General features: G+C 47.1%; 1 protein-coding gene across 1 annotated transcript in view; it reads left to right on the forward strand.

Annotated features, from left to right (window-relative positions):
• The window catches only part of TACC2 (transforming, acidic coiled-coil containing protein 2), a 43,617-nt gene that overhangs the window by 1,088 nt on the left and 17,200 nt on the right, over positions 1–25,329 (forward strand). The window contains exons 2-7 of the mRNA XM_010140174.1: positions 6,063–7,377; positions 12,085–12,145; positions 13,158–13,365; positions 17,090–17,151; positions 17,928–18,043; positions 18,814–18,985. Coding sequence (XP_010138476.1) covers positions 6,983–7,377; positions 12,085–12,145; positions 13,158–13,365; positions 17,090–17,151; positions 17,928–18,043; positions 18,814–18,985 — 1,014 coding nt within the window. The 5' untranslated portion in view covers positions 6,063–6,982. The remainder of the gene's footprint in view (positions 1–6,062; positions 7,378–12,084; positions 12,146–13,157; positions 13,366–17,089; positions 17,152–17,927; positions 18,044–18,813; positions 18,986–25,329) is intronic.

A 25,329-nucleotide genomic window follows, 5' to 3' on the forward strand; every position in this document is an offset into this window, starting at 1 on the left:
TTCAGCAGGGCACAAAGCCGTGTCCGAGGCGGGCGGGGGCAGGGTGTTACAAAGGCTGTTCAGCTTTGATTTCGATCGTCAGGAAGGTGACAAATAAGTCGTAAGCCCCTTCACGCCTTCCTGGGAGACACGCATTAAGGGATGCTCGTTAAGATCATAATTTATTGTATGTGTTTGTAGGAGGCTAGGAAAGTTCAACAAACTGGTTCCACAAAGCAAAGTGAAGTGCTGAGGCACTCTGACAGTTCTCGCTTTCTGCTGTGACAGTTCCCTCTCACTGAGACAAACAGCGTTACTCATTCCCCAGCTTCTTTCCTTTCTCTAATCTTTCACAATCTAATGGTTACAAAATAAGTGCTGAGAGAACAAAAGAACGCATATTCTAAACAGGATTGGAGTGGTTTTAATTACAGCAGTGGATTATCTTCAGACCCTTGATTACACGTGTGCTGCCCTGGCACGTGTGCCGCCTCTCCCTGCCTCCCAGATCTGCCCCTCCTTCCCTTCCGTGCAGTTCACGCTGGCGGGGAAGAGATGTACTCGGTCTCCTACCTTCAGAAATATCTGCAGGCTGTTGGATGGCAGAGGTGAAAACATTAGTGTACAAGTAAGACGTGTCCAGGAGAGGCAAGTTACCACAAACTAGGGGAGCTGCCTTCAGCGTTCCAAAACGGAGTTATACAAGAGGGTAATTGATGTGACGGAAGGAAGATGTGTAATGCAGAAAGAATTCAAATGTAGGAGGGCAGCACAAAGCATTCATTTGTGTTTGGAAATCTTTAGAAGAAAATAATACCAAGAGCATAGCTTAGGTGTTTGCGTGCTGCTTCAGAAATGGGAACAGTCAAACGTTTTGTGCTTGATAAACCACTCGAGTAACAGTCATCCTGTAGCTTACTGACCTCACAGGCTGCGCACAAAGAGAACGAGTCCCTTCCGTGGGGGTTAGCGGCAGCTGAAGCATCGTTCCTCGCTGGTACCGTACGGCTAAATAAATCGGTCTCAATAAAAGAGGAGTAAGGAATACGGGCAACCGGGGAGCCTGGCACACACGCAGCGAGAGGCAGCGATGCCCAGCTGGGTTTCTGGTTCACCAGCTGCATGGCTTTGTCTTCTACATGAGCTTGGTGACAGAGCGCGTGTTTGGGTGGGAGGGAGGGAGCACAGTGGGTGTTTAAAGAGATATTTCGTCTATATCTGACAATAATTACCTATGCAGACAGCTGCGGTTGTGCTGTACGGTACCGTTAGAGAAACAGCTGGACCCCACTGCTGGGAAGCCAAGAGGAGAGTTTTTAATTAGGTCGACTTCAACGCTAGCTTAATAAACACAGTGACAGCGAAATACAGCTAGACTCAGCCTGGGTTTATGCCAGCTCCTGGTGGGGTAAAACCTGCTGCATGGCTCCAGTCCATCAGCAGCAGAGCAGGAGAGGGGAATCAGTCTGCAGGCGAGTCCGGAGGGGATGACGAGTCAGAGCACATGTGGAAACTACCTCTGAACCCCGGAAAGAGTCACCGATGAGCCCTTCCAGCCCCCCGATTTGTTTATTATCTTGGTAGTGTTGTAACTGGTTGTTGCCTGGCTCATCAGCTTATCGCAGCAGTGTCCTCTTGTCTCTCGTGCCAGCGAGCTGAGCACCAGAAAGTGCTCCAAGCCCTTTTTCCCAAACACCCCCTGTTCCTGGCCGGGAATATCTGCCTAGGCAAGGGCCGTTCTTCTCTGTCCCTGCTGTCTTCCCCAATTAATTTCTGAGTTCGGGGGGATGCGAGAGCCACAGTCCCCTCAATGAGTTACAGCCCGCTGATCAGGATATGGGAGACCTATATTCAGGTCCTTCTCCTGCCAGGGAAATTGAGGTCAGGCTTTCCAGTAGAGAGGAGGTGACCCAGAGAAAAACAAACCTGCTTTTAGGGATGGAAAACATTCCTCTGTTTGTCCTTTTGAAGCCTAACACAGAAAAATTGAAAATAATATATCCAAAGTTTTCTCTCAGAGTAAGTGGCAAAAGTATTTTCACGGTAAATACTGTCGCTAATTGATTTTATAACTTCAAAGGCTTCCGTAACAAGCAGGAACTTGAAATGAACTGTTTCAAAACTTCTGGTGTGAGGTGACTCCCATTCCTCTACGCTAAAGGCGAGTGCACTTGTCCCCGGAGGCATTTCGTTACAACAGGGAATGTGGGTGCGCACTGTATGCATCTTCCATGCATTTCTCTCTGCTTTTCTCTAGAAAACATAACTAGAATTTGACTTCTTCTCTATTTGCTTTGTTAAAACTGGTTAAATTTTGCTTCTGAGCCTTTCAGAGTAGTGTTTCCTTTTGTTTCCAGCTCAGCTGTGTTAAGCCCTTCTCTTTTCAGCCTATGAGGTTCCCCCGTGTTACAGGTACGTCAACAAAACCAAATTATCAGCTGTCCTCCCCCTCTAGAAGAATGATGTAATTTAAAGGGAAGAACATTTAACATTCCTATAAGTACTTTATATGTTCTAACTCCTTAATATATTTTCATTATTTGCAAAGAAATAGTTCAGATTTAGATTCAATAAGCTCATAACTGGTGCAGATATTTAATTTTCCTCTTTAAAATATCTTTTAGAAGAAATCTGAATTAAAGAAGGCTGAGCCAAGCGGTGTATGTGTCTGCCTGGCCCTTCGTGTGGGACATCAGAGCTTTACCAGCACCTGTTTTGTAATGTACAAAAATACATTTCTGTAGGTGCCTCAAAATGGTTTTGATTTTTAAATTCATTTTTGTTGATACTGGTAACAGAGATTTTTCTGCTTATTAATGCAAACAGTCTTATAATATATCTCTAGAAACTTTTTCTTCTGCCTTAACAGGTGACAGGTGGAAATGCCGGGAGTTAAACCCGTCGCGCAGCTCTCGTGGAGAGGTCTCACCACCTGGGCACAAGAAGTCTGGGGTTACTTATTGCCTTTGGTTTGGGGGTTGGTTTTGGGTTTCATACCTGATCCAGGCAAAAATTCTCTGAAATCAGAGAAATTCCCTTGTGGAAGGAGCAGAACTTGGACCTTCTTTTTTAGTGAATGAAAGGGGAGATTTCTCTAGGGGTGTGCCTGGCTCTTTTGGTGACAGGTTTCCCTGCTATCGCTCGTGTTCTTGGAATGCTTTATAAAACTGAATCTCCACCCGTGGGCAGAACTTACCGGTGTAATTCATGGGGATGTCAGCACCCATAAAAGGCAAAACCCTTATTTTTAACCTTGTGCTGGCCTCTCTCCAGGGCGAGCCCTCCTTAGTGTTCACAGCTCGTGTTGTAGGACATTCCTTGGGGATCAAATGGCGTTTCAGTAAAATGCTGTAATTGGTGATACGGGGTTCGGTGGTGTGAGGGGACACCCGGCCCCGCTCTCTGGGCGCGCTGTTGGTGTCAGGGAATTTCCTCTTCCTGCCTCTTGGCATAGTCCAGCCACGCCGGTTCGCGATAGCTCTCCTTCCCCAGCTTCCTTCGGTTCAGCTCTCCTTCCCCAGTTTCTCTGCGGTTAGCGGTACGGAGCCGGGTCTGCTGGGAGAGCCTAACGGCAGCGCTACCCAGAGCCGTGCTTTCGGGGACCGTGTCACCTACTACGGGCTCGTAAGGAAACGGTACGGACAGGACAGCAGAGAGTCGAGCGGCACCGCGGACCTCGAGCAGAGGGGTTGGTGAGGAGGAAGCTGTGACGTAAAGGTTCAAGCTCTGCGCTGTGTGGAGCACTCCACATCTGACCGCTGCTTCGCTCCGAGCAGCTGGGAAGCCTCGTACGCTCCCTCTGCCGCTGTGAGGCATCCCTAACCTGAGCCCCACCGTGCCTGTCGTTTCCAGGCCAAGTCCTGCAGGGCGTCGGGGTTCTTCTCTTCTCTTTAAATGCGTGTTTGTGCTGGCTTTGAACAAGGGCTCTCTATCCTGCTGGGGCCTTGGGCGCACGCTGGAACAAAAACAGCGCCCGATTGCAGGCGGCTTCTCGTTCAGATCCCTCGTCTTTGATGCTGACCTACATTTGTACTCTGCTGCTGTGGTGGAGCTGCGCGAGCGTGCGGGGCAGTGCCTGCCTGCCAGGCGGCTTCCCTTCCCCTCCAGTGTAACGTGCAGCTCGGGCTCCTGCAGGAGCTCCATGGTGCTCTCTGAGTCCCCTTCTTCATGGCACCGACGTCCATCAGTGCCATCAGTGTCAAAGTGTGAAGCGAGCTCCAGCTCGGCTGGCAAATCGGGTCTAATTAGCGACCCCTCAGCCGGGCTGAAACCTAGCTCCGTCCCAGGGGGATTCAGGAGAAGAATCAACCACCCTGAAGTACCACCGCATTGTTAGCATTCGTTTAGCAGGAAAACACATGAAAATATTATTTGAATTGATGTAATTTAGTAAACTCCACAGTCTGAAATGAGAAACTCTGTAGCTGTCGTTGCTTTGGCAGCCTCTGGATGATGTGGTGCCACTCGAAGAGGACCTGTGGGATGTTTTTGTCCAGTTTTCTTAAACCTGTCCTGTACATCTACAGTAATTCTTGTAATCTCTATGCAGGAATATAATTTCCTCTGAAACAAAGGAAAAATGGTTTTTTTCTGTTCTTAAATCCATTCGTAGCATCTGACTAAGAGCAATTACTGTCTGTATTGCTTTTATGAACACTGTTAATGAGCGTAACGGGGAAAATGGGAATAATTTTGCAAGACATGTCAAGATTAGGATGAAAAAGATGTGTGGAAATTTCTCTCAAGTCATTTAAGGATGAGAAGAGCTTTCATTTTTGTATGGGTGCTTTTCTTCATAATTGTGTAATTAAAAAACTGCCAGCATGAAGAATGCTGCTTTGTTTCGACAGGAAACACTGGGGGTTTGCTCCAGTATGGACCAGTTAGAGCTCAGTGCAACTGGCTTACAGCAGCTGGAACTGCGAGCTGGGGAGAGATTCCCCTGGCTGCCTGGGACACACACGGGTAGACGTAGGTGCCTGTGTTACGTTGAGGTAGAGAGCGCGATGACAGCAGCAACAAACCCTTTTTTTGTAAAACACTTTAGTAATGAGCTTTCATGAGCTGAAAGGCAGAAAGGACCGTCACCTCGATCCGTTCCTACCCGTAGATTTTCTTGCTTGTTGATGCACCCTGTATTTTCTATTTTGACCAATATAGTTCTTGCATCCCAAGTCAAGAGGCTTCTAGAAATCTTTTCAGGACCCCACTCAATAAACAAGTCTTTAATTGCAAGGGGAAGCTGCTTGGTTTAACAGTTTTAGCAAATAATTCTCTCCATAAAAGTTCCTTTTCATCGAAGTGTTAGAACTATGCTTTGAGAAATCTGTTTTACACAATCTGTAGGGAGCTTCGAGCAGCCTTTTTTAAGGAAGATTTTCAGCTGAGAATATTTGTACAGTACTGTAATTGAGTAACTTCCTGAGCTTCACCGTAATTTATTTCATATGAACTTCTCAGTGATTCGTGTCTCGTTAGAAACTCGGCACTACGAGGTCAAAGTGGATCGTGCTGACTGCTTGGGGCAGAGGGAGGCGCAGCATTGAGGGCTTGTGGAGAGGAAGCATGTTCCTCTGGGAAACTGGCAAAAATAGCACATGGGAAAGAAAACTTCGCATCAGCCTGTAACTGCTGAAGCACCAGTCAACTCGCAGGGCGTTTACTGCATAAAAGCTCTGACACGATTCTGTGAACTCGTGTTACAGTGGTAGAAAATGTGAGGAATAAAGTACTCGGTGTTGAGATTTTTCTGGTATTGGGCATATTTAGCATGTTACAGCAATATCCATCTCTTTAACGAAGCGGTAATTAGTGTGAGGAGATGCTCTGGAGGCTATTGCAAATGTGTATTTTGTGTGTGCAGGAAACTCGCCCTGAATCCTTCTCTGCGGAGAACAGAAGGATTTTTTCCCTAATCTAGTTCGTATATTGGAAGTGTCACTTTGGTTTGTGTGTGCTTTAACCTCTGCTTAGCCCACTTTTTTTTCTTCTTATCTATAGTAATGCGAGATTGAAGTAAAATTTGTTAAGCTCCCATTTTAAAAATGCATTTAAAATTCACCGAGTTCTGTTTGTCCTTGCAGGATTATGTCTAGAAGCTGCACCTGTAACCGATGTGCCGCAGAGTGAATCAGCTGAAGACAGACCTTTCCGTCCCCCTTCCCATTCTTTTTCTGCCGTCTTCGATGAGGACAAGCCAATAGCCAGCAGTGGAACTTACAACTTGGACTTTGATAACATCGAGTTGGTTGATTCTCTCCATGCCTTAGGACCAAGCTCTCCAGAATCGAAGAATCGAGACCCCAAAGCGAATGTTCGAAGAAAATCTACTGATTCAGTCCCAGTTTCCAAGTCTACGTTGTCTCGATCTCTTAGCTTGCAAGCTAGTGATTTTGATGGAGCATCTTATCTTGGGAACAGTGAGACGTTAGCGCCGGCAGCAGATGCGTACGGTACTGGTTCAAGCAGTGCTTCTAGTACCCTTAAGAGAACAAAGAAATCCAGACCAGCTTCCTTAAAAAAGAAGCAGTCAGCAAAAAAATCCCTGGATGCTCCACCAGTGAAGGAAACGCCCCAGGAACCGTCTGAGCCAGCAGCTTGTGCCCCAGGTGAGGATAAAACAGCATCTGAAGCGAAGGCTGACTCAGTAAAGCCCGAATGTACTGAACCTTCTAAAACCTCTGCGGAGAGTGAGGAGGCCCCGCCTGTGCCTGAAGGATCCTACCCTTTGGATCCAGACAGCTTGGAAGAGATTAGTGCATTTAGCACCGGAGGTGGCAAAGTACAAAACTCTCCCCCTGCCAGTAAGAAAACGCTACCTCTTACGACGGCACTGGAGGCTGTGGAGGTGACCCCGCCTGACACTGGAGGACAAGACGACCCTCCAGTCAAAGGCGTCGCGGTGAGGCTGGAGTTTGATTATTCTGAAGAGAAAGGGGTGAGTGAAGACCTGCAGGAGAGTACCCCTCCTCCCAAAAAAGCAGGTAAAAAGCCTGGTGCTAAAATGCCGCTACGGAGGCCAAAGACTAAAAAGCCAGTGGAGAAGCTTGACAATGCTCCAACCACTCCGACCAAGTCACCCGCTGATCCAAACGAAATCCCTCTCACAAAAGGCTCTTACACTTTTGATATTGACAAGTGGGATGATCCCAACTTTAACCCGTTCTCATCTAGTACAAAAATGCAAGAATCGCCCAAACTGCCTCAGCAGACGTACAGTTTTGAGCCAGACGTGTGTGAGGACTCTGTTGACCCTTTCAAGTCTTCTTCTAAGATAGCCAGCTCGCCCTCTAAATCTCCAGCATCCTTTGAGATACCAGCCAGTGCCAACGAAACGAACGGAACTGAAGGAGACAACTTGAATAAACCTGCAAAAAAGAAGAAGACGCCACTAAAAACGTAAGTTAAAGGGCACACGCGTTGCTAGCCCTTGGCACAGTTACACCTGGCTCGTATCTGAGCGGGGGAAGGAGAAGGCATTGTGTGTTGGGGGCCACACAGCTGAACTCATGCCGGGAGTCTCTCCCTCAACCTGTTTCCTCAGTAGCTTGACGTCTCCAGCCCGAAGGGCAGGTCCAGACCTACAAGCCAGACACAGACGCTGGTCTGGCAACTGGATTTTTGAAGCCTGGGGGCTCCGTGTGGCTTTGGAACTGATGACGTCCCAATTTTATCAATTTTGTGCCAAATTTCCTGTGACCCCACCTTGGGAATTTGATACTGTTTAAGATGATCAAAGTGTTCACACCAGTAAAGATTATTTTAGGAATCATAGTTTTTGAGGGTGGGGTGTGAAATAGCAAGGCAATGACAAATGTCCTTTTGCACGCAGCAGGAGGATGGTTCTGTCCAGTGGCTTAAGGTATTTAAAAGAAAATAACCCGGAACGGAAGAGCACAGCACTGGAAAAAAAAAAAAATATTTTTTAGATCTAAGACTAGAAAATGTGAAAAATTTCTTTTCCATGAAAGAGTTTCAATTCTGCGGAAGGGTTGAAATCTCCCGGACTGCCACACGATGGGGAAATACCCAGCTTTTAGGTACAGCTGACAGAAATGACAGGATGAATTTCCTAGCTTGTGGTCTTGAGATCCTTGGTCAAACCCCTCAGTGGCTGGTTGCGCTGATCCCGTGGTTGACACACCGGTGTGTTCAGACGTGGTTATCTAGAGTCAGTGAGCAGGATGTTTATACCACTTACCTGAGTTTGAGAGCCTGTGTGTATCTGTGAGAAAACATCTCAGCTGTGAGATATTTATGGCTTTGTGGCTTCAGCGTCTCAGCCAGCTGGCAACAACCCGAGTACCAAATGGTGAAAGCCTGGCAATTTGGAAATAACATGCTTACTGTGAGTCCGTACAGAAGAGGACCTCCCTCCTGGGGCGAGATGGGGATTAGTCGGGTGTCTCCGCACAGCCTGCTGCCCTCTAGGCTTCTAATTCACGTTCCTCGCCAGATTGGTGGAACTTGTGCCATTGGTTTTCTTTTAGGGGCCACAGTATAGTCGAGTTGTTTTGAGGGAGGAGCCTGTTCTTTCTGATGGTGCTTCCTTTTGAACTATGCCTGAAGTTTAGTAAAAACTGAGGTGGGAATTAAGATCCCTGTGAAGCTGAGGCGTTTTCCAAGCCTTTGGTCCAAACCAAGAAGACTTTAAAGTCTAACTGCAAAAGAGGAACAATTTGAGTCTTACTGGGGAACTGTGGAGGAGGAAAGAGGAATTTTAGTACCACCAGGTCTGTAAGTCTGATGTTTGCAGCCAGCCAGAGTCCCCTTTATCTTCCACTAGCTGCACTGGAGTTACAGACCGCCAGGACAAACCTCTTGGGATCACCTGTCTGCTGTGAATATTAGAAGGAATTCCGAAATTGCTAATTTAGAGGCAATGTGAGTTTGGAAAGAGTTTGCTAAGCCACAGTCATCCTTGGGAAGGAAGGCCCTGTCCTACAGTCACAAAGTCTTTGTCATGGTGGAAGGAGTGAAGCTACCCTAGAGCGGGGCTTGTGTGGTGTTCTTAGGTCAGGAGGCTTGCAGGAAGACCCAGCCCTTGCTTGGACTGCTTTGTGTTACGTCTCTGCTAGATACAGCCCCACAACCTACTTCTGGAAGGGGTTTCTAACAAATAAGAGCATCCGCATATTAATACAGAGCACAGCCTGCAGCCATGGGACCTCCTAGAAGAAAATCAGCCTAAGGGTCTTTGGGGGGTGCCAGGGGAAGCAGCAACTTTATTTGTCTCTGCCTGCCTCTGGTCTCTCTTCTCCGTGAAAAGGGCCTTTGGGGTGCAGAGCAGGAGGACTCCTGGCCGGGCAGGGGAGGCAGGGTGTAGGACCCTCCTTGACAATGCTGCCGTGGTGGGACAGGAGAGGGAAGTGCAAGATGCTTCAACTCCAAGGGGCAGAAAGGAGGGTGTTTGAAGTAGGAAGTGATTCTATAATATGTCAGGACTTCTAAAACCTAATTAATGGATAATTTTGCAAAGCTGGGAGTTTTTACTAGCACTATTTGTTGAGGGGTGCAGAAATAAAACTCTGTGGACCAGTTGGAAAATGTGTTCCTCATGGAGAGGGAATTTCTAGGGTAGACCTACGGGAGCCAGGCATGACTTAAAGCCATTGCTAAGCGTGGACTGCTTTGAGTCTGTGCCACGGGCTGTGTTAAATCAGTAAAAGTAATCAGGTTTTATTCTTGAGTGAAACCTGCAGCAGTCCGTGTGTTGACCTCTGTGTGAGAAGGGGCGAAGGTTTTGAAAGAGATGTCAGCTCGATGCAGATTCCTCTCTGGTCGTATACCTAAGTGAGGCTTGAGAGAGAGCATATGGCTCAGCTCATGCTGAACAAAGAGCAGCTGATGCCTTCCAAGCCCCTGCTCCGAATGATGAGTAAAAACGGGGCTTGCGTAGACATTGCTCTTGAAACCGTTGGGTGGTTGGAGACCGGCTTTAGAAACGCGAGGTGCCGGCTTTCCCGAGCGCTGCACATGAGAAGAGCCGAGCAGAAGCTGCGAAGCTCACAAGTAGATGAAATTTTCTTAGCCTTAATTGTTTGGCAAGGTTTGCTTCTGGTTTGGGGCACTCAGGTTGTTCTGCGAGCACACCAGGTCAGGGTTCAGTGAGAGCCAGAACAGGTGAGCTTTACGGAAACGTCATCTCCCTTCTTGGCTTAGGGCAGTGGTTTGACTTGCTCAAGTAGCTTTTTCTGTGCTGTCGGAATGAATCAGCTGACAGCAGAAGACCTTGCGTTACCGCGCTCTTCCCCTCAGCTCAGCTGCCATTCAGGAGTTTTCCCTCCCCGGTGGTAACGAGTGCTGTGCTGTGAGCTGAAGGCAGGCGCTACCAGCAGGGAAGGCAGGGCCCTTAGCGTGTGGAAGGGGACTTAACCGGGCAGCCACCCCTCTGAAGGATGTGGTTTGTACGATGAAAGCATGTCAAAAGTACATTAGTGAGTTTGAAAACGCTGAAGGACTTGATTTTTTTTTTTTCTCCCTGTGTATTTCACAATGAAAAGTAGGGGTTAGGATTATACAGGTAGAAAACATGCATGATGGGATTGCCTTAACACATTAACATTAACAGAGTATTGTAGGTTTATCTTTTTTGTCAGTTCCTTCTGTCTGTCTCTCTTTTCTTTGTCTTATTTGTCTTAGGATGGTAGAAGATGTGATGTCTGTATGTTCTCTGTTGTAAGTAATTCTAAGCTAACAATTCGAGCTTCCTCTTTGATTTATGGGCTTTTTAATTTTGCTGATTTATTTTGCAGCATGATCCGTTATTATTCAGCATGGCGCTTTTATGTTAACTCCTTCACTTCACGGGCACGTAGGGGAGCTGCTTTAAGGGAGGTGCCTGTCTGCGAATGAGGTGGAGGAATGTATTGCCTCGTTTGGTTGCCAATCAAAGAAGATCCCCTTTTAAAAACTATATAGATTTTGTGTCCTTCACAGGACACAAACAGGAAAATTGTACAACACTGTATAATCGGTCTTTCATAAATAGTGTATAAGGTGTTTCTCCTTAAAGGAGTAATTTACCCTAATTACTACTTAGTGTCATAGCTGGGTAATTAGTAGCATTGCACTCACCAATATTCAGCTGCCCAAGTTATTGTCCCCTCTGCAGGTGGTATTGATTTACCCTCTGCCGATTGAAACCCACCGTTATCGTTTCTAGAGCTGATCTTGCCATCATCGATCAGGGGTGGGCTGGAGGACACTCATTTTTGCCACCGTGTCTCAGTTCAAACGCTGAAGTCTGTATCGGTCAGGTGGCTGTGGTTCTCTCCGTCTTCCCGTAAGCATCTGTGAATCACTGGCGATCCGCATCCAGAGGGCGGGTCGAGAAGTGGTTTATTTCCTGCTTAGAACATACATTTAATCACCTGTGATTAAACACAAAGGCAACGTTCATAGTTACACACCGAGACTCTAAATGTGTTCTTCGTTCCTTCTGCCCGATTGAAACCTGAGGGGTTCGGAAGGGCTACAGCGTCTGTGCTCCCAGCCTGCCCTGTGAGCTGTCGGGGGGACTGGAAGCAGAATTGCCATGTTTGTTATTGTGTTGGTTTTAAAGAGGGTCCCTTGCGCTGGTCTGTAACGACAGAGCTTTGTTCTGGCACCTTGCGGGCAGCATCTGCCTGGCTGGTTCATCCAGAGCAGACCGATTCTTCCCCTGGTGATTTACAGGCTCGTTGGAGCTTTCTGCCCAAGTTTATCACGGTTTTAGTCCCCTGCCAAAGATGTGGGTTAGCCCTCATTTTCAGCTGGGAGACTGAAGCAGACAGAAAAGCAAAGTAATTTGCCTCAGGCCGCTGAGGGTGTCTGTGGTGGAGCAGGGGCTGGGGCAGCAGCTCCGTGCTGTAAGTGTGTCAGTACGTAGCGTGGAAAATATGGCAATCCTGCTTTTTCCCAGCTTTCGGGGAGTGGAGGCCTGTTCCAAGTGCATGACGAGAACACGCACCCTGGCATGGCTCTGGTGCTGCTGCGGGGCAGGGGGTGGTTCTCAAGCAGGTGGGCTTGCAGAGGTTGTACTGTCTACAGCTGTGTCTCGCTACGTGTGAAGTGACCAGATTCTTGCTGGTTTTACCCTATTAACTGCTTTAACTTTCTTTTCAGTGATACATTTAGGGTGAAAAAATCACCAAAAAGATCCCCACTATCTGATCCTCCTTCTCAGGTAAAGTACTGCCTCGTTTTCCTGCATGCAAAAGGGGCAAAAAAGGGAAATCTGCTTGATGTAATTGCAGAACTGTACATTTTATAACAGAAGAGGGTTGTATAAAGAATGTGAGCATTCTGGTGCCCAAGGACAGCACACTGAGCTACAGTCATAAGGTATTAACCTTTTGGTCTCTAGAAGCATGTGTACAACGTATATTAGATGTAGTCTTTGCTCTGGCAATTCCAGTTTAGACCATTAATAAATGGACTTTGGCAAGTCCTGTGTCACAATGGAGCGAAAATAATAGTAAATGTCTTCAGTCTGTTGTTTGAAAAACTAGATGTTACTGTCCACCCTGGAATTCTTAGATTAGAAAGTAAGAAACTAAATGCATCAAATTGATGGGCTGGAAGGGAAATAGGGGTAAAACACGTGGGCTGATCTCCCCAGAACGTGTGCTTGGATGGTTTCATTCCTCGGGTAAACTGCTGGCAGGTGGTTTTCTTGGAAGAGAAGTTAACAAAAGCAGTTCTGCCTACAAAGGCCTCACTGCTTTGATGTGGCACAGCTCCCTTGCTGCTGTTCGTCTTCCCGTTATCCGTCCTACCCTCTTATTTGTGCTGCTCGACAGCGTAGAGGTGACGGAAGGGTTTGTGACCTCGCAGACCTGTGAAAATCTGCTCTTGAGGGAAGCCTAAACCGTTGGTTTGGGTAATCAAAGCCCTCCCTCGTGGGTGATGTGTGCCACTGCTGTCAGGTGCCGAACAGACTGAACTGCCTGCCTTCTTCCCCTTATCAAGGCAGCTTTGCAATGCAAGTGTTTATCATCAAAGAGGTTAGTTCTGCTGGGAAAACTTGCTGCTAGTGGAGTTCTAAACCAAGTACGTGGTGACAGATATTGAAGTATTTTATACAGCAAAGAGTACGGAATCCGGAAGATGAGTGTGGTCGTGCAGAGGGATCCAGAGTTAGCTATTCCTCGTGTTAATGAAAGATAATGGGATTAACTGGCACTCGTTTTCTGCAGGATCCCACTCCACTGCCTACTCCAGAAACACCCCCCGTCATATCTGCTGTGGTTCATGCGACAGATGAGGAGAAACTGGCGTCTTCAGTGACCAGTCAGAAATGGACCTGCATGACTGTGGACCTGAACACAGACAAGCAGGATTACCCGCAGCCGTCTGACCTGTCGACGTTTGTGAACGAGACGAAGTTCAGCTCTCCCACAGAGGGTACGCCGCCCAGAGGACCGTCTCCTCCAGCTGGTGGAGCACTTGCTGCGGGAGGGGGGCTGGCGGCTCCAAGGAGGTTGGCGTGTGCTTGGCTGAATGCAAATGGTGCTATTTGAGAACCCTGAAAAATGATGCTCTTTGGACCAGCCTGGGGAACTTGGCAGTTACGGGAGGCTGCATGTAAGACTCAATAGTCCAACCTCGAGCTTTCCAGGAAGAGCAGAGAGGAAGCTTAAAGGAAAATGAAAGGGGTCTTTAGAGGCTTTTTCTTCTTTTATAGGGAGAATTACTGATACACTTTGCTCTTCTCTGTGTGTTACCTGTTCTCTCTGGGCGTTTGTGGGAGACTGGGGGCTGATCCTGCTCTTGGTTAACGCTCTTGGATCCGGAGTCACTGAACTACAGATTTTTGCCCGAGCCTGTTCCTCTAACCTCAGTGGCAGAAGGTCCCAGGTTAAAATTCTCAAAGTTTGTGTGTTGCATGAAGACCCCTAACGTGCCAGCTCTCCTCCCGGTTCCCAGAATCCAGGTGTCTCTATGCATAAAAATGTCCAGGATATCCCTCGCGTAAGATCTTTATCACTCACGTGCCAGATAAAGTTTTCTTCTAGATCAGCTTAGTAAGATTTTTCCTGTCGTTCCTCCCTCTAAGCAGCTGTAAGCTAAAGCTGGAAGTGTCTCTGGAGAGAACCGTCAGCCCAGGTGTGTGCAGCGTGGAAGGCAGAGTTGGGGAAATCGCTGTGTGCCTTCCGTGGGGTCACCAGAGGGAGTTCTGTTTTTCAGCACCTGCTGCAGGGGCAGATTTTCAGCTTTGTGGGGAGGAAGAACGTTTTTTAACTTGGCTTAGATGACTTCTTGATCAGACTTTATTTTTCTTCCCATCTGGGTCCCAGTCTGTCTTTAAAGCTACCTTATGCCATTTTAGGCGGGGTCTGAGGAGTTCTTTCCTAATGAAGAACTGCTAAGCTGTGAGGTCCAGCGTGTTTGATGTGAACAGGGACTGATAATCGCAGTGGTTTTGACAGGACTGCAGATGTTCCTAGGCACGTGCTTATGTGTGACCTGGGCTTTTTGGAAACCAGCTGAGTATACAGATCAGTGTTTCGGTCTGGATAAACCTCTTTGGCTTTAATGCCAAACTGTAATTTTTAGACATCGGCTTCACTTCATTTGTATTAAAAACCATGACTTAAAGAAGCACTTTTTAGAAAATAAGCCCCCCAAATCTGGGAAAATGGAAATTACGTGGAAGGAAATGGAACAAAAGACTAGGGAGAGGTGCTCTAAGGCAATCGTTTTAGCTATCAAAGTGGGTAGAAGAAAGTGAGCAAAGCTCCTCATTAAATGCTAATTGTCTTGTCTCGTGTGTGCTGCGTGGTCTAGTCTGACTTTCAGATTACACACTAATTATAATCAACAATGCTTCTGCTTTTCACATCTCTTAAAAATAATAATTTCTTTTCTCTTGACGGTCGTGCTCCTGCGGCCCTGAGAAATTCTTGAGTAATTTCAGGGCCATTTCTGAGTGTGAATATTTTTATCCCTCCCAGCTACTAGAATGAGTGTTGTCCTGTAACCTAACACGGCTTTTGTAGAGACAGAGCCCAGCTCCTGGGTCAGCCGGGACACGCAGCTCTCAGCTCTTGCTTGTGCTGCTTATAACTGCTGCCATTTTCCTGTGGCACAGACCAGAAATAAGCAGTAATCATTAGCAGAAAATTCTGATGTAATCTTGCAGCTCTTTGTAGGAGGAGTTGGAGGACATCACTTAGTAAGTCTGTTGTATGTATTTATAAAAGATAATTATCTTATTCCTTGGGATATCCTGGGCATTTGTAATTTTGAATGTATAAAGGTAACCAGAGCCTAAAGGTTTTGGTGGGGATGTGATGTCTTAGAGGAGAGACCTAGGGGAGGAGGTAGAGTCTAGTTATGCTGGAAACTTCTGAGAGCAGTGAGCCGACACACACTGTGTTTAGTGAGCAACGTTACTCCCTTTGTTTCCAGCTGAGGTAGTTCCATCTGCGTCCTGCCCTTTCCAAATCAGCAAAGTTAACTACGCCTTGTCCCAAAAGCTGCGTGGCGGGTGGAGGAGCTGTGCCGGCTGTGCCAGCAGAGGACGGTGCCGCTGTGTCTGCCCGCGGGCACGCCTGGGCGCTCCCTTGCTCAGGGGCTGCTCGCCGGGGCGGTAAAGCCGCCCCGTACACACTCAGGATGCCCCTCGCTCTCCGCGTGTGGTCAGTGAAACAGAGAGGCAGTTACCAGGCACGGGATGCGCCTCGCTGGCAGTTCGTGCTTTCTCCTGCAATTCAGTCTGAATCTCCCTAGATTTGGTTTTGCTTTCACTAGGAAGAAGCTTGTATCTGATACCAGGAGGTTGTCCTGGCTCCCTATTACCATTAAAACTATTCGGTGCTAAGAATTTAAGATGAGGAGCCCGCTCTTGTAGCAGTCTCTTCACTACGTTTGATATCAAACATAGACTGTGGCATTACACTGCTTTAACGCCCCGCTGCTTTTTATCGTGAAGAAATTCCGAGCATTGTAAACTCACATTGTACCCTTTGAACCTTTTTTTTTTTTTTTTTTAACGTAACAGGTAAGAGATTCTCTTTAGGGTTGGTTTGGTTTTAATGAACAAACATTTTAGTGATTGTTTTAACAATGGTTGCTGTGGTCTTGAGACAAGCCTTACTTTTCCCAAGCTGCCCCCATCTAGAAGAATTTTGGCTCATGCTTTTGTAATGTAAATGCTCGTGTGCCATTCACTGAGTTTATCTGTAATGGAAATGCAGTTGTACAAGTGGGTTATTGCGTTAACTGATGGAAACACAGTAAAAGACAGCATTGGGACAAATCATTTACGGTTTTACCATTTAAGTTAAGGTGTCATTGAACAAAGTTTTGACTTCTGTTTGGGTGCAGGAAGCGATGCTTCTCTTCTCCAGTTCGCTGCTTTATCTGTCTGCCTCTCCAGCAGCTGCGGGGTGACCACGGATGGGAAAGAAATGCTGGTTCTTCCCTCTGGTGTAATTAGGAGATTAGGAGGAGAGCAGCAGTAAAGATTTGCATTTTTATTAGGGTTTGGATTTAGGGCTCTTTGTAAATCTTCCTGCCTCAGGTTTTTCCTCTGAAACTAGAAGGTGAAGCCAGCCCGGGCAGCCAGGCTGCTGCCTCACCCCCTGGTCAATGAGCATGTCGGCGTTTTCCGGATCTGAAGAGATTCCGCAGTAGTCCTTAATTAAGAATTGTGTGATAAACACGAGGAAATACAAATTACTTCATTCCTCAACAGCTTTTAAAATCTTTTTGCGCCCATTAAAGGAAACTGGTATCGGCATTACTGGTTATTGAAAAATGTGTTTTCCATTATAAGGTAACACGATAGAGGAAAGTTATCTGCGCTCTGCGAGCACTCTGGAGCTCCCTGGATATTCTGGCCCCTGGGGCAGAATCTTCAGCAAATTGATCAAGCTGAAATTATTAAAGCTTTTGAATATTGAAATTATTCAAATGAATTTGCCTGAAGTGTGTCATAGGTTCGTTGTTGAAGATGGGTGAAATCAGTGCACCTTCTGCTCTCTGTCTGTGTGCTCTATTTTTAACGCCTCCTAGCACAGTGCTCAGCAGAACGGGAGAGGCCCTTGTAAATGAGATCTCGTTTACCTCTGCAGAACTAGTTTTGTGGCATGTATTTAACGGTTCTTCTTTGTTTCTGTTGCAGAATTGGAATATGGCAACTCATATGAAATAGAATATATGGAGAAAATAGGCTCCTCTGTGTCTGTGAGTTCCCCCTTTTTCTTTCCCCTGTCACAATATACTCTCTTGATAGTGCCACCAGCCTCACTACCCCTTAAATTAATTAATTACACTGTGCCTGCAGGGAAATTGGCAAAGCCAGTTCCTTTAAATTGGCACACGTGGGGTAGATTGCATGTACTTTGTTGTCCTGTAGAGCCTGTTCCATTTTATTATTTTATTTTTAAGCTAGCATCATGGTAGGTCCTTCTGGAGATTAAAAGCAAATCAGCATCTCCAGCAGCGCAGAGTACAGAGCTGTCTGCAGCAGCTAGTGAACTATTTTAAGATATGAGAGTAAAACTCTTAAGATGATGGAAAGAATCAGGAGAGAATACAGAAAGAGTGCGAAATAGGGGACGCAGAACTATAGGATATTGGTTGTTTTGCCTTACTTCTATTGAATTCACGTGTTTGATACCTTGACTAGATCCAGTGGGGGTCTACCCACAGGGGAAGGGAGGAAAATCAGATGTTTAAACTGAGGAGAAGTTTTAGTGAGTCTCCTGCCTGACAGGACCAGAAATCTGATGAGTGGGAGAAGAGGAGCCATTACAAAGAGTGAGCCCTTTAGGTTTTGTTCTTTGATGGTTCCTCCCCTAAAGGCATCATCTCAGTGTCAGTTAGCACAGACTGTATCACAGCCCCGTGGTGCTCGTTGTCTGTCAAGTCATTTGGCCACTTAAGGCTTCAGTGACCTGAATTAGCTTTAATGAAGAACGGTTGAGTTGCTTAATGAGCCTGTCTTTTTGTGTCGCCAGCAGGATGACAACACCCCGAAGAAACAATCTCTGTACCTCATGTTTGATGCGCAGCAGGAGAGCCCAGTCAAGTCCCCTCCCCTCAGACTGTCTGACTCCACCACACCGTGCTCAGGGTATGTCACTGCGGGCCGGTTCGGCAGTGGAGAAGGGTGGCGGGTCATGGGGTTCCCACCCTAGCACGTACACAGGCAACGCTTCCTCCCTCTGCCTCTGTGTTGCTGAGTTTGTTTAAAAATAGATTCCCATCTGCGTAGACATATGATAGAGAACAGAGGGCAAAGATACAGAACCTGTAGAATGGGAAGGAATAAGGACATACTTCTCCTTCATATTCTCACTGAAGAGAGTCGCAGTGGCCACTGTTTCACTAGCCAGTGGCTTCCTACTTTATTTCTCAGATACTGAAGTCCCTTCCCTGTCAATCTGGAAATCTCCTAATTGCAGCTTTCCCGTTGGCCTTTCCTAGATACATCTTCTGAACACGGAGTCTAGTTCCTAAGAACAGGGTGCGGGGGTTGTATTTACTTCCAAAAACTTTGCTCGTTAAGGACATCTGTTCTCGTTAGTAAAAGTTGTTTGTTGGGAGAGTTGTAGGTCATAAGGAGAAAGGGGGTAAAAAGGCAAGCGAGAAATACTGAAGGAATGCGCGTCACAGCTCTGGTGGAATGCCGGCTGTGTGTAGCTGGCAGCGGTGCATTGCTTCCCAAGGGAACGGCAGAGCGTTCCGGGCTGTAACGATAGACAGTTGAGGTGAAACGCCGCATGTGTGTATGTACGTTTATATGCGCACACAAGGAGTGAAGAGGACTTGCTTAGTTGTTCCCAGCAGCAGAACTGCAAGGGCCCTGTGCTCCCCCTGAAAGCATGCACGCCATCTTTCCAGGTCAAGTTTTGAAGACCCTGAAGCCCAGCAATCCTCTGGAATGAAAATACAACACCCAGCTTCCCGAGTCCTAACTGCCAACCAGGAGGCACACTTACAGTCACCTGATAAGTCAAAGCAGAAGGACCTAGAGCCCATGACCCTAGGAACAACTCCAGAGGCTATTGAAATAGTAAGTAATTTATGATGGGGTTTAGCAGTCGTTTTCCCACAGAAACTTCTCGTGTCATGTAAGAGGTAGCAAAGGTGGGTCTAGAAAGTAGAGTGAAACTCAACCTGATACTTAAAGATGCTGGTAGCAGCATGTGGTAGGAGCCAAATGAGGGAGGGAGGTTGATGGAACTGATTGAATCAGAAGAATTTTGCGAAATCTGAACGTGTTCTTCTGATAACTTATTCCTAGTTGATACTTTGAAGTGCTTTTTTTCTCACACAAACCTTTTCACATGTGCTTTAACCCAATGTTTGAAGAAATATTTTATGTATAAAGTAAGGGGCTTGATACAGAGTCATGAGTTGGTCTGCAGCACGTACTGTGAAATTTCAGCGCTTTGTTGGTAAAGAGCAGGTGCTCCTTCACACCCTGGTACGAGCTGTTGATGGCATTGTTGTCACCTGATACTGATAAGGTATCACAAAATTCACTTTGTTCATCATTAGAACTCGTTCCAGCTTCCAGTTAACTCACTTTTCCGAGGTTCCTCTGGGTTGGGTTGGAATTAGTGGTGAGCTCTTCCTTGCTTCCAGCCTGTGCTGGGCACAGACTTCAGAGCACTGGCTCTCAAATTCATGAAGGTTCCCTCCAGGTCTCCACTTCTGCAGGCAAACTTGTTTCCCAACAAGAAGCAGATCTCTTTAATATTGTGCTTAATTTATATTAATGATGCTGCTGATGGCACATCAGAAAACATTTCTTATTTGCTTGAATACTCTTCTCACTGCAGGGAGCCTTGGGTGCTCAGATCCCAGTGGTCTTGGTTTTGTCATTCTAATTCTGTCCACCCTCCTGTTGGGTATTTCTCCTGATCACGTCACAGTTGTGAACATAATTTAGCCAATCCACAGTCAGCAGCAGAAGACTTTGTAAAGACTGCAGAAAGAGTCCTGCTGAGGTTCTCCTCAGTTTTGGTGGTCTCCCAAGCTTTTGGCCTGCCTTAGAGATGCCTGCGCTGGACACCAGCTATGGCGTGAACACAGCCTGTGGTAACTGGGTGAAAACTGTTGTGGGAGTATCAAGTGGGCTGTGGTCCATGGTTTGAGAGCCAGTGCTTTAGAGATGCCCAGTTTACTTCATGTCAGACTTGGAGAATTTCCTCGGATTTTAAATCAGGAATTGTTCTTGATGTTTGTCTGTTACACCCGTGAATCGTGTGGTCAGAGGTAAACTCCAGTGGGCAGGAAGTTACTGGGAATCCAAGATTTGCAGACACGTGTTGTTTCTGGCCTGAATCTCTCAGGCAAAAATCTCTGTTGCTTATTCTCTGCCCTCCTTACCCTTCAGACCTCTCCTGAAGACTCCTTTGTCTCTGCTGACGCTCTCCTCAATAGGATATCTAAGAAAACCTCCATGTGCGATCAGCCCGAGTATCTAGATCCCGACTTAGCAGAAAAGAACCCCCCAGTATTTGCTCAGAAACTTCAGGTTTGTAGCAGAAATGTAAATGTCGCTTTTCTTCGAGCCGGTCTGTACGCAGGTAGAGGAGTGCTTTGCCTCGTCTGGAGGGTTGGGGGAGGCTTGGAGGGAGGTGGGGAAGAAGCGAAATCATGATTGATTCTTCCCAGAGTGCCTTTGGCCTTTCAGGAACTTAAGGAACAGAGATATTTTCATTTAATTTGTGCAATATATGAACTTAAACTTCATCAACACTTTCAGCTATCTTAGACCGTCTTTATAAGCACATCTTTGAAGCTTGAACACTGCTCTTGATGTGTGGAGTTTGCCTGACACCTGCCCTTGGGAGGTGCAGAGATCTGTGCACAGATGAGTGGGGGGGATTTAGGCCCTAATTCTGCTGAAACGAAAGCCAGGCGTTGTTTTTCTGGTCACGTATCTAACGCAGAATCTGCCTTTCGGAAGGGCAGATGGATCTGCAGGCCAGTTCTCCACGTGGGGACGTGTGTTCTAGAATACTCACCGCGTGACTGTAAGCCAGCAAAGGCTGAATGGAGGGCGGTGGCTGGCACGAGGACTCTGAGAAACAGCTTTAGCTTCAGAAAGCATTTATTTTATCCGAAATGTTGTTCATATTTACTCCTAATAAAATGTTTGTCTCTACAGCTACCACAAAAGCCCCCAAACCTGCCGTTTTGTATCGGTGTTCTAGTCACGGAGGGGCTGTGGGATGTGTTTGTCGCCCAGAATTATGCATGAAAATTGAACATTCCATTTCTGAATGTGTTCAACATTTTTGCTGTGTTCTTAATCAACTTTTTCCTGTGGCTTGCTCACAACCAAACACGGGACAGGAGGAGTTAGAGTTTGCCGCAATGAGGATAGAAGCGCTGAAGTTAGCCAGGCAGATTGCCCTGTCGTCTTTCCGCTCCGAGGTACCCGGTTTGTGCCTGCCGTGTGTGTGAGTGTGCACAGACTAAGGGACCGAGTGCTGCTTCCCCCTTAACAAGGTGACTGAGGCTCCGAGTGCCGTGCTGAGCTGTGGCCCCTCGGTGTGACACCACAGAGCATGCTGAGCTGCTGTCACCTGCTCCGCTCAGGAGTACCGCCACGTCCCAGGTAACGAGGTGACTCTGAAGGCAGGAAGCAGGCGCGTGCCCTTCTCAGGAGACGGCTTCTGCCCTCCAGGTGGCTGTTTCTCTACCACAGGATTTGTCCCAAAATGTTGGTTGGCAAAACAATACCACACCTACTTCTCTGGAGGAGCTCTGGATTTTGACTGTAGGGACGTTTTGCCTTTTGTCGGTATTTTCAGTTTGAAGGGAGGCACCTTGGGCCTGAGTGTTTAGAAGTTAGGTATTCAACCAACCCTGCCTGCAGGCATCTGAAGAAAGGTTTGGAACCGAGCTACAGAGGTTTGGAAGGGCTAGAGAGCTCCCGAGGACAAGGGGCCTCCCAACACAACGTATCATTATTCGTGAAGTTCTAAACCTTCTTTTACCTATCGCTATGTCCAGGTTGCGCTGGCTAGTTCCACCTCACAGCTATGCTTCGCGCTGCTCTAGGGACACGTGGTCCTCGCTGGGCTAGGGCTGGGCTGGGACGGCTTGCTCCGATGCACTGAGGGTGCTGGGCAGCCAGTTGCACAGCCGACCTGTGATGCCCGTCGTGGTACTTCAACAAAAAAGTCAAGCCAGAAATGGTAGTGGCTTGCTTGGGGGGTGATCCCGGCTGAACGGGATGCTGGAGGGATGGCGTCTGTGCCCTGCTGCAGCGAGGTGCTTCATTCCAGCTGAGGAGAATCTGCTTCTGACGTGTCCTTCTCCAGTGACCCTTCCCTTCTGATACTGCCCGTTAATAAGGCGGCGGGAAGTCTTTTGCCTGATCCTGTATCACCTTGAGTTCATTGCGTCATAACAACGTGGGGACTGCTAATAGGGTAGAATTTCTTGGTGCTTTAAAGATCAGTCATGAAGTAGCTAGTTCATAAAGTAAAGATTTTTCTTTTTAGATTAACTACTTCTGTGAAATAATAACGATTATACTTGATTTACTTCGCTTACCTGAAATCGCCCACAAGCCAGCTGTTCCCATGGGGCACGTACCCCTACCGCAGGAAACTCATCCCTTGTGGATCTAGGGTTGCTTTAAAGGATGTGGCTGTAAGCTTTTATTCAGTTGAGAACGTGCTGCTGTCTTCATTAGAAACCAAGATTAACCTTCTAATGTAAAGGAGTGAGACATGGACACCAGTATCCTGTGTGAGTGCTAGCCTGCCTGTGACCGTGTCCCTTTGCTCCGAAGCCCTGAGTGGTGGGTGTCCAAAAAGGGTGGGGAGGATCCGCTCTAGATCCTCTCTACCTCCCTGACCTCCCAGCGCTTTGCTGGGACATGCAGCACCAGGGAACACTTGATGTGAACACGTGGTAAGGTGCTTTTCACAGGTTATCCAAAATACCTTCTGTTAGACATCAGCCTTGTCGCTACCAGCCAGTGCTTCCAACTCCCAGATCGTACGATTTTAGAGGGAAGGAAACGGGTTCATATATTTGTGGATTCTTGTGTATTACCCAGGGAAGATTCTGAGCTGCAAAGAATGTTATGGGATGTGTTTGATATGTGGAGTTATATTTTAAAGATGCTTTTAAACATTATTACAGCATTTTCTTTTATCTTGAACAAGTTCATGAACTCCTTAGAACTTAGAGAAGGGGAATGGATTTCATGTGGTTTTTCTTTTTCTTTTTTTTTTTAAGAAAATGCTCTTAATCTGTATAACAAAGATAGCACAAACGAAAAGCAGAGATGAGGAAAGAAGGAAAACCTCACCCTGTGACAGAATTGGTCGCGCTTTGACGTTCACAAAGCATCTTGTTGGTCCAGTCACAGGAATGCTCGTAGCTGAGTCCTGTGGGTGTCATGTCAGGCTGGGGAGGACTTTTGTCCTTGCATAACTTTGCTATTTCAGTGGGAGGTTGTAATCTTTAATTAGCCTGTGACGACAGCCCTTGTGACCTGCAGTGACCGATGGTCTGATTAAGTATAATAGGATCTACCAGAGCACTGTAGTGACTTAAATTCAGCAGCTAACTGGCAGAATTCCCCTCTGCTTGGCTGGCCTCAGTTCCTACTGTTGTATAATTATATTTAACATTTGCTAAACCATTACGGAATGGGTGACAAGCATAGGATGCTAAATAAAGACATGCTGGCAAGTTAGGTCACCTGAAACAAGATGAAATACGAGTGTTTTCTGCTAGGACTGAGAATAAGGATGTGCAGTCTGGTGTTCTCAGACAGAGAGAAGTTATTTGGCCACTCCCAGGCTTCTCGTCTCAGCTGTCCACAGCAGCAGGACTAGTCCCTGCTTTGACATTGCCGGAGGTGTCGATCTTCCAGCGTCGAGAGGAGTCAACACTGCTCTGCTGAAGGGTCTCCACTGGGATGTCCTGCGCTTATTTTGGGTTTTTATATATAGGTGCAACGTAACCAGAAAGCTGGCAGGGTCTGTGTCCAGCACCCTGCAGGTGCTGAGGCGACGCAGAGGTGCAGTGAGGGCCAAGGCGAGACACTGAAAGGAAAGGCATCGGCGCGAAGGGGGTTAGTGCGTGGTGGCCCTGGGGAGCGCTCGTGGTGGTGGAGGAGGCGCGTTTCCTTCAAAGGGGGATACCGCTTTTTCTAGTAGAACGTTACAGCAGAGAACTTCCTCTGGGCGTTTCCTGGCTGTTCGGTACGTCTGTAAGCACAGAGAGGTCTGGTGCCCCCCCACTGACCTGGCTGCACACACATCCGCTGGTTCGGAGTGGATCTCCTGATAGGCACCCAGGCAGTGTGCGAGAGCTGGCCCTCAGCGGGGCTCATACGTTCTCCTCTGAACCGTCAGACCCCAGTTTTCAGTGTCATTCCAGGGCCTCTTTCTGTGTGCTGCCCCTCTGACTGTTGCCAAGCAAGCTGGCTGGAGCCGGTCGATCGATGGGCATCTATCCCCCTTCTGCTCAGGAGTCTGGTTTCTGTGAAAGGTGCTGGGGAGGGAAGAGGAAAAGCGTTGAGCTCTCAAATATTTACACTAAGACTGCAGTGACCTACATTTAATAGTAATTCCCCTGCAGACTCTAATCTTTCTGCGCGAGGTTCAGTGACTTACAAATCCCTCTGCTTATTATTACGCCAATTAACTCCTTACCTCCTCAGCAATTAGGTGTTGAACTTAAAGCATTGGCAGAGTTATTCTGGGTAACACCATCATCCCATCGGCCAGGTTGTATTATTTTCTCGGGACTGGGAATATTTGGAGGCAGCAAGTACCAGTTACTGAGCTGTGCCGCAGTTGGAAGCTGTGTAAATTGGGCTTTTGAAGTAAAACCACGAGGACTTGTACTGGTTTGTCCTTCCAAAGAGTCAGGCTGTGACTCGTGAGGTGTTTCCAGAGTTAGGACAATGCTGCTCAGACCACTGCCACAGGCACTTCTGCTCAGTGGGTGAATTCCAAGAGTCACCTTTGGACATTTGAAGTTGTTCTGTGTGTCATTATTGCTATTCTTTTGTGCAATTTACAGCAGTGCAAGAGAGAGCTAGAGAAAACATACCAGTGAGGGGCTGAGCACTGCGTAAACACCTGCATAAGTATCTATTAATGGTTCAAATGTTCTTGTTTCTTTGAAAATTGTCATCGTCTCATCAGTCACTGACACATTTTTCTATGAGCTTGAGGAAATCTGTGTTTCTTTTGCCACAGTAAGTATTTTCCAGCAATCTCTTGATGAGATCCAGCAAATTAAGCTGCAGGAGGCTTTTGAAATACGATGCACACAGTTCAACAGATCGATCTTCAGCGTGACCTCTTCCGAGGACAGCCGGGGTGATCTAATGGCTCTTTTTTCTCTCTGTTATTCTTATCTTACATT

This window comes from Buceros rhinoceros, unplaced genomic scaffold (assembly GCF_000710305.1).
Source record: "Buceros rhinoceros silvestris isolate BGI_N320 unplaced genomic scaffold, ASM71030v1 scaffold9647, whole genome shotgun sequence".
Lineage (NCBI taxonomy): Eukaryota > Metazoa > Chordata > Aves > Bucerotiformes > Bucerotidae > Buceros > Buceros rhinoceros.